The sequence below is a fragment of the Nerophis lumbriciformis genome, linkage group LG04 (assembly GCF_033978685.3).
Source record: "Nerophis lumbriciformis linkage group LG04, RoL_Nlum_v2.1, whole genome shotgun sequence".
NCBI classification, from domain to species: domain Eukaryota; kingdom Metazoa; phylum Chordata; class Actinopteri; order Syngnathiformes; family Syngnathidae; genus Nerophis; species Nerophis lumbriciformis.
Genome location: NC_084551.2, coordinates 10,795,001 through 10,805,577, shown reverse-complemented (window position 1 = coordinate 10,805,577; position 10,577 = coordinate 10,795,001). Strand labels below are relative to the sequence as shown.

General features: G+C 37.3%; 1 protein-coding gene across 1 annotated transcript in view; it reads left to right on the top strand.

The window, feature by feature from the left end:
* Positions 1-5,218: 5,218 nt before the first annotated feature.
* The window catches only part of spag1b (sperm associated antigen 1b), a 48,203-nt gene continuing 42,844 nt past the window's right edge, over positions 5,219-10,577 (top strand). Inside the window, exons 1-8 of the mRNA XM_061948755.2 lie at positions 5,219-5,524; positions 5,650-5,809; positions 5,893-6,015; positions 7,252-7,322; positions 8,703-8,809; positions 8,896-9,001; positions 9,083-9,213; positions 9,313-9,419. Coding sequence (XP_061804739.2) covers positions 5,385-5,524; positions 5,650-5,809; positions 5,893-6,015; positions 7,252-7,322; positions 8,703-8,809; positions 8,896-9,001; positions 9,083-9,213; positions 9,313-9,419 — 945 coding nt within the window. The 5' untranslated portion in view covers positions 5,219-5,384. The remainder of the gene's footprint in view (positions 5,525-5,649; positions 5,810-5,892; positions 6,016-7,251; positions 7,323-8,702; positions 8,810-8,895; positions 9,002-9,082; positions 9,214-9,312; positions 9,420-10,577) is intronic.

Sequence of the window (10,577 nt, the reverse complement as noted above, 5' to 3'; positions counted from 1 at the left end):
CAATCAATATTATTGGCAGAAATAGAGGGCCCCAAAATCAAATTTTGCTTAGGGCCCCATGGAGGCTTGGGCCGGCACTGCTCGTGGCCATTCACATTTAGTTCTCCACCAGACTCGGGTTTTTCATTAATATATTCAGATTTTTAATCCAATGATATGCAGTGTCAATTGTAAATGTACTTAAATCCATTGTATTTTAATTTCATTTGTTCCATCGGTATTTTTTAAATTTATTTTATAAACCTTTATTTATAATATGCAACATTTACATACAATCAAGAAATAATAATAATCAAAACAAGCACAGAAACAGTACAAAACAGTGCCAAGGGGTGGTAAACTCAATAAAGTAACTAAAATAGAATGTAATATATATATATATATATATATATATATATATATATCCATCCATCCATCCATCTTCTTCCGCTTATCCGAGGTCGGGTCGCGGGGGCAGCAGCCTAAGCAGGGAAGCCCAGACTTCCCTCTCCCCAGCCACTTCGTCCAGCTCTTCCCGGGGGATCCCGAGGCGTTCCCAGACCAGCCGGGAGACATAGTCTTCCCAACGTGTCCTGGGTCTTCCCCGTGGCCTCCTACCGGTCGGACGTGCCCTAAACACCTCCCGAGGGAGGCGATCGGGTTGCATCCTGACCAGATGCCCGAACCACCTCATCTGGCTCCTCTCGATGTGGAGGAGCAGCGGCTTTACTTTGAGCTCCCCGCGGATGACAGTGCTTCTCACCCTATCTCTAAGGGAGAGCCCTGCTACCCGGCGGAGGAAACTCATTTCGGCCGCTTGTACCCGTGATCTTGTCCTTTCGGTCATAACCCAAAGCTCATGACCATAGGTGAGGATGGGAACGTAGATCGACCGGTAAATTGAGAGCTTTGCCTTCCGGCTCAGCTCCTTCTTCACCACAACGGATCGATACAGCGTCCGCATTACTGAAGATGCCGCACCGATCCGCCTGTCGATCTCACGATCCGCTCTTCCCTCACTCGTGAACAAGACTCCGAGGTACTTGAACTCCTCCACTTGGGGCAAGGTCTCCTCCCCAACCCGGAGATGGCACTCCACCCTTTTCCGGGCGAGAACCATGGACTCGGACTTGGAGGTGCTGATTCTCATCCCAGTCGCTTCACACTCGGCTGCGAACCGATCCAGCAATATATATATATATATATATATATATCAATCAATCAATGTTTTTTTATATAGCCCTAAATCACAAGTGTCTCAAAGGGCTGCACAAGCCACAACGACATCCTCGGTTCAGAGCCCACATAAGGGCAAGGAAAAACTCGCAACCCAGTGGGACGTCGATGTGAATGACAATGAGAAACCTTGGAGAGGACTGCAGATGTGGGTGACCCCCCCTCTAGGGGAGACCGGATGCAATAGACGTCGAGTGGGTCTAGCATAATATTGTGAAAGTCCAGTCCATAGTGGATCTAACATAATAGTGAGAGTCCAGTCCATAGTGGGGCATATATATATATATATATATATATAACAAAATGTAAAGCCATAGGCTCACACAAGTTCCATAAATAATCTAAATTTTGAACACAGCATCATAGTTTTCACAGCTTTTTGGTTGTTAGAGGTAGAGAGCGTTTTAAAGTAGTAATAATATAATAATATATCACAATAATATTCATGATGATGATCATTTGAATGTCAAAACCGTAAAGAAACAGTAATTAATATGAAGCACTATTTTGATCGGTTTAATCGCATTATTGTTCCATTTATGACCTCAAATGATATGCAGTGTCAAATGTAAATGTACTTAAATCCATCGTATTTTAATTTCATGTGTTCCATCGATATTTTTTTATTTTATTTGTATTTTATTTTATAAACCTTTATTTATAATATGCAACATTTACATACAATCAAGAAATAATAATAATCAAAACAAGTACAGAAACAGTACAAAAACAGTAATAAACAGCATCAGGGGGTTATAAACTTAATTTTAGTAACTAAAATAGAATGCAATATATATATATATATATCAATCAATCAATCAATGTTTTTCTATATAGCCCTAAATCACAAGTGTCTCAAAGGGCTGCACAAGCCACAACGACATCCTCGGTTCAGAGCCCACATAAGGGCAAGGAAAAACTCGCAACCCAGTGGGACGTCGATGTGAATGACAATGAGAAACCTTGGAGAGGACCGCAGATGTGGGTGACCCCCCCTCTAGGGGAGACCGGATGCAATAGACGTCGAGTGGGTCTAGCATAATATTGTGAAAGTCCAGTCCATAGTGGATCTAACATAATAGTGAGAGTCCAGTCCATAGTGGGGCATATATATATATATATATAACAAAATGTAAAGCCATAGGCTCACACAAGTTCCATAAATAATCCACATTTTTTCATAGTTTTCACAGCTTTTTGGTTGTTAGAGGTAGAGAGCGTTTTAAAGTAGTAATAATATAATAATATATCACAATAATATTCATGATGATGATCATTTGAATGTCAAAACCGTAAAGAAACAGTAAATAATATGAAGCACTATTTTGATTGGTTTAATCGCATTATTGTTCCATTTATGACCTCAAATGATACGCAGTGTCAAATGTAAATGTTCTATCGTATTTTAATTTCATGTGTTCCATCGATATTTTTTTATTTTATTTGTATTTTATTTTATAAACCTTTATTTATAATATGCAACATTTACATACAATCAAGAAATAATAATAATCAAAACGAGTACAGAAACAGTACAAAAACAGTAATAAACAGCATCAGGGGGTTATAAACTTAATTTTAGTAACTAAAATAGAATGCAATATATATATATATATATATATATATATATATATATATATATATATATATATATATATATATATATATATATCAATCAATCAATGTTTTTTTTATATAGCCCTAAATCACAAGTGTCTCAAAGGGCTGCACAAGCCACAACGACATCCTCGGTTCAGAGCCCACATAAGGGCAAGGAAAAACTCGCAACCCAGTGGGACGTCGATGTGAATGACAATGAGAAACCTTGGAGAGGACCGCAGATGTGGGTGACCCCCCCTCTAGGGGAGACCGGATGCAATGGACGTCGAGTGGGTCTAGCATAATATTGTGAAAGTCCAGTCCATAGTGGATCTAACATAATAGTGAGAGTCCAGTCCATAGTGGGGCATATATATATATATATATATATATATATATATATATATATATATATATATATATATATATATATATAAACAAAATGTAAAGCCATAGGCTCACACAAGTTCCATAAATATTCCAAATTTTGAACACAGCATCATAGTTTTCACAGCTTTTTGGTTGTTAGAGGTAGAGAGCGTTTTAAAGTAGTAATAATATAATAATATATCACAATAATATTCATGATGATGATCATTTGAATGTCAAAACCGTAAAGAAACAGTAACTAATATGAAGCACTATTTTGATCGGTTTAATCGCATTATTGTTCCGTTTATGACCTCAAATGATATGCAGTGTCAAATGTAAATGTTATATCGTATTTTAATTTCATGTGTTCCATCGATATTTTTTATTTTATTTTCATTTTATTTCATAAACCTTTATTTATAATATGCAACATTTACATACAATCAAGAAATAATAATAATCAAAACAAATACAGAAACAGTACAAAAACAGTCAAAAACAGCGCCAGGGGGTTATAAACTTAATTTTAGTAACTAAAATAGAATGCAATATATATATATATATATATATATATATATATATATATATATATATATATATATATATAAATAAATAAATAAATAAATATATATATATATATATATATATATATATATATATATATATATGTATGTGTGGGGGAAAAAATCACAAGACTATTTCATCTCTACAGGCCTGTTTCATGAGGGGGGGTTCCCTCAATCATCAGGAGATTTTAATGGGAGCATTCACATACCATGGTTTATATAGGGCACAGAGTGGGTGGGTACAGGCTGGCGTGACCCCCCCTCATGAAACAGGCCTGTAGAGATGAAATAGTCTTGTGATTTTTTTCCCACACATACATATATTGCGCTCTACTACGGTATCGAGCACTATTTTTTGGATAACCTTATTAAGACATGTATATATATATATATATATATATATATATATATATATATATCTCCATCCATCCATCCATCCATTTTCTACCGCTTATTCCCTTTTGGGGTCGCGGGGGGCGCTGGAGCCTATCTCAGCTACAATCGGGCGGAAGGCGGGGTACACCCTGGACAAGTCGCCACCTCATCGCAGGGCCAACGCAGATAGACAGACAACATTCACACTCACATCCACACACTAGGGCCAATTTAGTGTTGCCAATCAACTTATCCCCAGGTGCATGTCTTATATATATATATATATATATATATATATATATTTATTTATTTATTTATTTTAACACAGCATCATAGTTTTCACAGCTTTTTGGTTGTTAGAGGTAGAGAGCGTTTTAAAGTAGTAATAATGTAATAATATATCACAATAATTTTCATGATGATGATCATTTGAATGTCAAAACAGTAAAGAAACAGCAATTAAAATGAAGCACTATTTTGATCGGTTTAATCGGATTATTGTTCCATTTATGACCTCGTCCTCAAATGATGTATCGTATTTTAATTCCACGTGTTCCATCGGTATTTTTATTTTTTTAATTAAATGTTATACACCTTTATTTATAATACGCAACATTTACATAGAATCAAGAAATAATAATAATCAAAACAAGTACAGAAACAGTACAAAAACAGCGCCAGGGGGTTATAAACTTAATTTTAGTAACTAAAATAGAATGCAAAAAATATATATATATGTAACAAAATGTAAAGCCATAGGCTCACACAAGTTCCGTAAATAATCCACATTTTGAACACAGCATCATAGTTTTCACAGCTTTTTGGTTGTTAGAGGGAGAAAGCGTTTTAAAGTAGAGTTCTAATTCTTTTTCAAAGGCACAAAAAACAGGTCGGGTATTGAGAAACTTACATTTGCGAATATAAAACTTAGCCAATAGTATAATGAGGTTGCAAAGATAACTAGTTTTTCATACAATGTAAATCCAAATAGCACAAGTTCCATCGGTATTTTACAGACTACATCTTGACGCCGTTTGATGACGTAGGCAGGTATGACGTGCTGTCGCCCAGGGCAACCCTCCAAACACCACTTTTATAAGAACGCCACTTCCGAGAGCCAAAACAAGGACAAAGAGACTTAAATCTTTGAGTTGACGCTGGGAAATCTGTCTTCATCTTCTTTAAATACTTTCTTTGTTATTGTTTTCCTTTTAACACCGTTAAGTAACAGTAGTGCTACAATTGTGGTTACTAGCCATGAGTTCTACTTCCTGCCCTCTAGGCAACTTGACTTCTAATGAGTGTGCTTCCAAGATCCCCGTGGAACATCTGGAATATGATTACATTGGCAAATGCAAGGATACCAAATACCTGGAGAAAATTCTTGGACTACTGAGGTAAACAAACAAAGTCAGTGTTATTAGGTTATAGCTAGCAGTGGTAAACCAATACCATGCATGATATTGCTGCGGCTAAAAGTCATTAGTGTTGCTATTGTCTGCACCTGCTGTTATTTGTATAGATCCGGCAAGGAGGGCTTTTATCCTCATCTGATTGAGTTCTGCGAGACTCATCTGGAGAACCTGGACCCTCGGAGCCGAGCACTGAGGAAGGAAAATCCTGTTTCCACATCTTCCAATCTTCCAGAGGATGAGAGGAGCCTTATAGAAAATGAGTTGAAGGTCTGCTCTCCATCATATACTGTTTATCACTCGTTGACCTCTTCTGTGCGAATGTATGGACACAATTATATATTTTTTTCCAGATGTGGCAAGATGAAAGCAGAGCGACAGAGATGTCTCTCAAAAGGCATTCAATGTTTAATGATGGCGTGGAGCAAAATATGCCTCCTGTAAGAGGGTCCAACTGCTCTGTTCCACTCATTTGGGTAAGATGTGGTGTATCTACAACCCCTGGCAATATATAGAATCACCAGACTTGGAGAATGTTCATTCAGGTGTTTAATTTTGTACAAAAAAACATAACAGTCATAACACAAAACTATAGTCATTTCAAAGGGCAACGTTGTGGTTTTAAGACAAATGTTATGTTGTGATGTTTTTTATCATATTGTACAAACCCCGTTTCCATATGAGTTGGGAAATTGTGTTGGATGTAAATATAAACGGAATACAATGATTTGCAAATCATTTTCAACCCATATTCAATTGAATGCATTACAAAGACAAGATATTTAATGTTCAAACTCATAAACTTTATTATTTTTTTGCAAATAATAATTAACTTAGAATTTCATGGCTGCAACACGTGCCAAAGTAGTTGGGAAAGGGCATGTTCACCACTGTGTTACATGGCCTTTTCTTTTAACAACACTCAGTAAACGTTTGGGAACTGAGGAGACACATTTTTTAAGCTCCTCAGGTGGAATTCTTTCCCATTCTTGCTTGATGTACAGCTTAAGTTGTTCAACAGTGCGGGGGTCTCCGTTGTGGTATTTTAGGCTTCATAATGCGCCACACATTTTCAATGGGAGACAGGTCTGGACTACAGGCAGGCCAGTCTAGTACCCGCACTCTTTTACTATGAAGCCACGTTGATGTAACACGTGTGGCTTGGCATTGTCTTGCTGAAATAAGCAGGGGCGTCCATGATAACGTTGCTTGGATGGCAACATATGTTGCTCCAAAACCTGTATGTACCTTTCAGCATTAATGGCACCTTCACAGATGTGTAAGTTACCCATGTCTACTGTTTGTCACTCGTTAGGTCCATGCCTCAGAGACTGCAGGCTGTTATAAAAGCCAGAGGTGGTGCAACAAAGCACCTGAGGTGTGTAGTACTGTTTTCTTGTTTTTTTCTTAATTCCATAATTTATTCCTCAGAATTGAGTGATTCCATATTTTCTTTCAGCTCAATTTAAAACTGAAACTTATACTGACTACAACATATTTTCTCGATTTCTTTTAGTGTATCTTGAAACCAGAAAGTTTTTATTTGAAATGACGATATTTTTGTGTCATGGCTGTTATCTGCTTGTTTTTCTACGGTATTGAACAACTGAATGAGTATCCTCAAAGAATGGTGCTTCCATATGTTTTGCCAGTGGTTGTATAATACTTTCTATGTTCATACCTGGGAAGATAACAAGTAATTTGCTTTGCAGAACTCAACATCTACAGGAAAGTGGAGGTCTTCAAGGTGTAACAAGCCACGTGATTATCGTGAATGGGACAAGTAAATAATTTTGTCTGTAAATCTGAAAACCGTTGGTCAGTTTTTTTCCCAAAGTGTGGCCCGGGTCCAGGGTTGCAGAGTATAGACAATATACATTGTTAATGATATAAATTAGACTATAGATAAATCAGATTTAACACACAAGGAATTTGACTTGATAGACTGTGCTCTCTTTGTTTAGTGCAAGAAACAAAAACGGTACAACTACGAGAGCACATAGCCGTGCCGGCCATCTGTGGCACCATCTTGGTATGAAACATGAAAGAACACATAGGAAATAAAATACATTGAAGGAGAACAGAGCTCATTTCAGGAGCTGCCACTTCAGCGGAACAATTTCTACATGCAGCTACAAAAGTCAATCACAACAGAAAACAAAAAAAGAGCAACAAATGTAGCAGCAAATATTTCCCCAAAATTTGAGAATTTTTTGAAAATGGTAAAAAAAACTTGAATGAGTTGAAATGGTTGGTGTTGGAATTTTTCAAATCGGTCGAGAAATGTTGAAGTAGTAACATGTTGAATTAAAAAATGGTATTACGGAATTCCTGGAATTTCGGGAAACCCAGATTTTTTCTATAGTTAAAAAAATAACTTTGTTTTTTGTCCTGATAAGAGGAATGTTTTGACGGCGGAACGGTTGAAATGCGTAGAAAAATGTGGAAGGAGTAGTCGCCAGAAAAAAGGGTGGAAATAGGGCCTTGGAAAACCAGGAATTTTGGATATTTCTGGAATTTTTTGGAACTTGGAAAAAAAGGTAGTTTAAATTTCCAGGATGGTGGAATGTGTTGAAGGTGGAATGGTTTGAATCGGTTGAAAAATGTGGAAATGGTGGAAGTTTGAAAAAGGGCCAATTCATTCTGAATGGGAAAAATGTCCCGGAAAACCTGGAATTCGGGGAAATCTGGTCATTTTTGGAATTTGTTAAGGAAAGACCCGCGATTCCCGAATAGGCTGAACAGTTTGAAGTTAGAACAGTTTGAATCGAGTGAAAAACGTGGAAGGTAGAGCGCGCCAAAATCTGGAGAAGAAGAAGAAGGTTTAATAAATAGATTCATTTTGGTGTAGAAAACCATATGTGTGAATGTTTTGGAGCATTCACACAATAATAGAACCCTCACTGCCCCCAGCTTGTTTTTATTAGCGCTTGCCATATTGTAGATAAAGCATATTATTATTATTTGTGTTACCATTTCAACATTTTCTCACCTTTGGGCGTTACCTTTCATTTTTGCTGTGTTTTTGTTTGGCCACAATTTGGACACCCCTGGCTAGCATACATTGACCTGCATTGGATTGTTTGGGCATCTGTAATGGACACAATATGACACAGGGGGTAATAGAAATATAGTTTGCCTTACTTTGAGCATCTTCTTGTAGGTTCGATGTGGAAAAAGAATGTCAGAAAATTGATGGCGACCTCGTCGAAAATGAACGGCCTGCGATTATAAACACGGAATGCCCCAAAGCCGAAGTGGATCCTTCATGTATAAGTTTTTGCAACACCTTCAGCCTTTTGTTGACATGTGAGTACAACAACTAATGATGTTTCATAACAATACTGTACATCCAGTGCTGACAACAGAGGAAAAACTTCTTCTGGCAAAGCGTGAGAAAGACAAAGGCAATGAAGCTTTCAGAGCGAATGATTATGAAGAGGCAATTGCATACTACTCCAGGTGGGACTAAAACTCCTAAATATTGGGTTCTCCACTCAAGTCAGTTGTAAAGTGTCATTCCCTTGTTTTGTCTCATCACAGAAGCATATGCATTATGCCTATGGTGGCTGCATACAACAACAGAGCCCAGGCAGAGATTAAGCTGAAGCATTGGACGAACGCCATGAAGGATTGCAACCATATATTGGAGCTGGAACCCTGCAATGTGAAAGGTGCATCATACTCACCATTATGTCAACTTAAAGCTCTTCTATACACCAAAACACACTGATGTGAACAGTATTGCCATTGTTGTAATGATGCATTTTCAGCTCTGCTTCGTCGAGCCTCTGTGCACAATGAAATGGGAAACGGGCAACTGGCCGTGAAAGACCTGACAATTGTGCTGAGAGAGGAACCACAAAATGTTGCAGCCACTGTAAGTGTATTTAGACTTGTCAGTTACCCGTTTTGTCCACTTGGTGTCATTACATGCAAACAAGTAGGTTGTGGGACAATACTGCACATTTTAGTGTCGATCTTAGTAAACATATCCATCCAACCATAATACTGCAATTTTTTGTTAGATTTTTGCTTTTAATATTAATTCATTGTACTATAATAAATACATACAAAAAATGGTATGTATATTATACTATACGACACAGGACAGTACAAACATAAAATATATATTCCTATCAACAAACCTATTTGTGAACAATTTTACAATATATAATACAACAATCGAATTAGTAAATCTACAAAAGAATTAAGTTAAGTACCAATGATTGTCACACACACACACTAGGTGTGGCGAAATTATTTTCTGCATTTGACCCATCACCCTTGATCACCCCCTGGGAGGTGAGGGGAGCAGTGAGCAGCAGTGGTGGCCACGTGCGGGAATAGTTTTTCGTGATTCAACCCCAATTCCAACCCTTGATGCTGAGTGTCAAGCAGGGAGGTAATGGGTCCCATTTTTATAGTCTTTGGTATGACTCGGCCGGGGTTTGAACTCACAACCTACCGATCTCAGGGTGGACACACTAACCACTGAGTACGGTAAGTATTCTCGTGTTTTCTCTTAGTACACACAGTTTGAGCAAAATTAAAGTCAATAGTGATAAATAACTAAACAAAAAACTAACTGACAAAGCTTTCTGTCCCTAAAGTACAATGACTTATGGCAGGGATTTTCAAGCTGCGGTACGTGTACCACTAGTGGTATGCAAGCTCCATCTAGTGGTACACCAAATAATCACTATATTAAAGTATGTCGTTGTGGCTTGTGCAGCCCTTTGAGACACTTGTGATTTAGGGCTATATAAATAAACTTTGATTGATTGATTTTTCGATATTTAAACTTAGACTTAGACTTGGACAAACTTTAATGATCCACAAGGGAAATTGTTCAACACAGTAGCTCAGTTACAATGATGGAAAGTGTAAGGATGGAAAGGACAATGCAGGTATAAATAGACTAAATATAGCGATATAAAATATAACATATATACGAATATATACGAAAATATACATAATATGTAGGGATGTCCGATAATGGCTTTTCGCCGATATCCGATATTCCGATATTCCGATA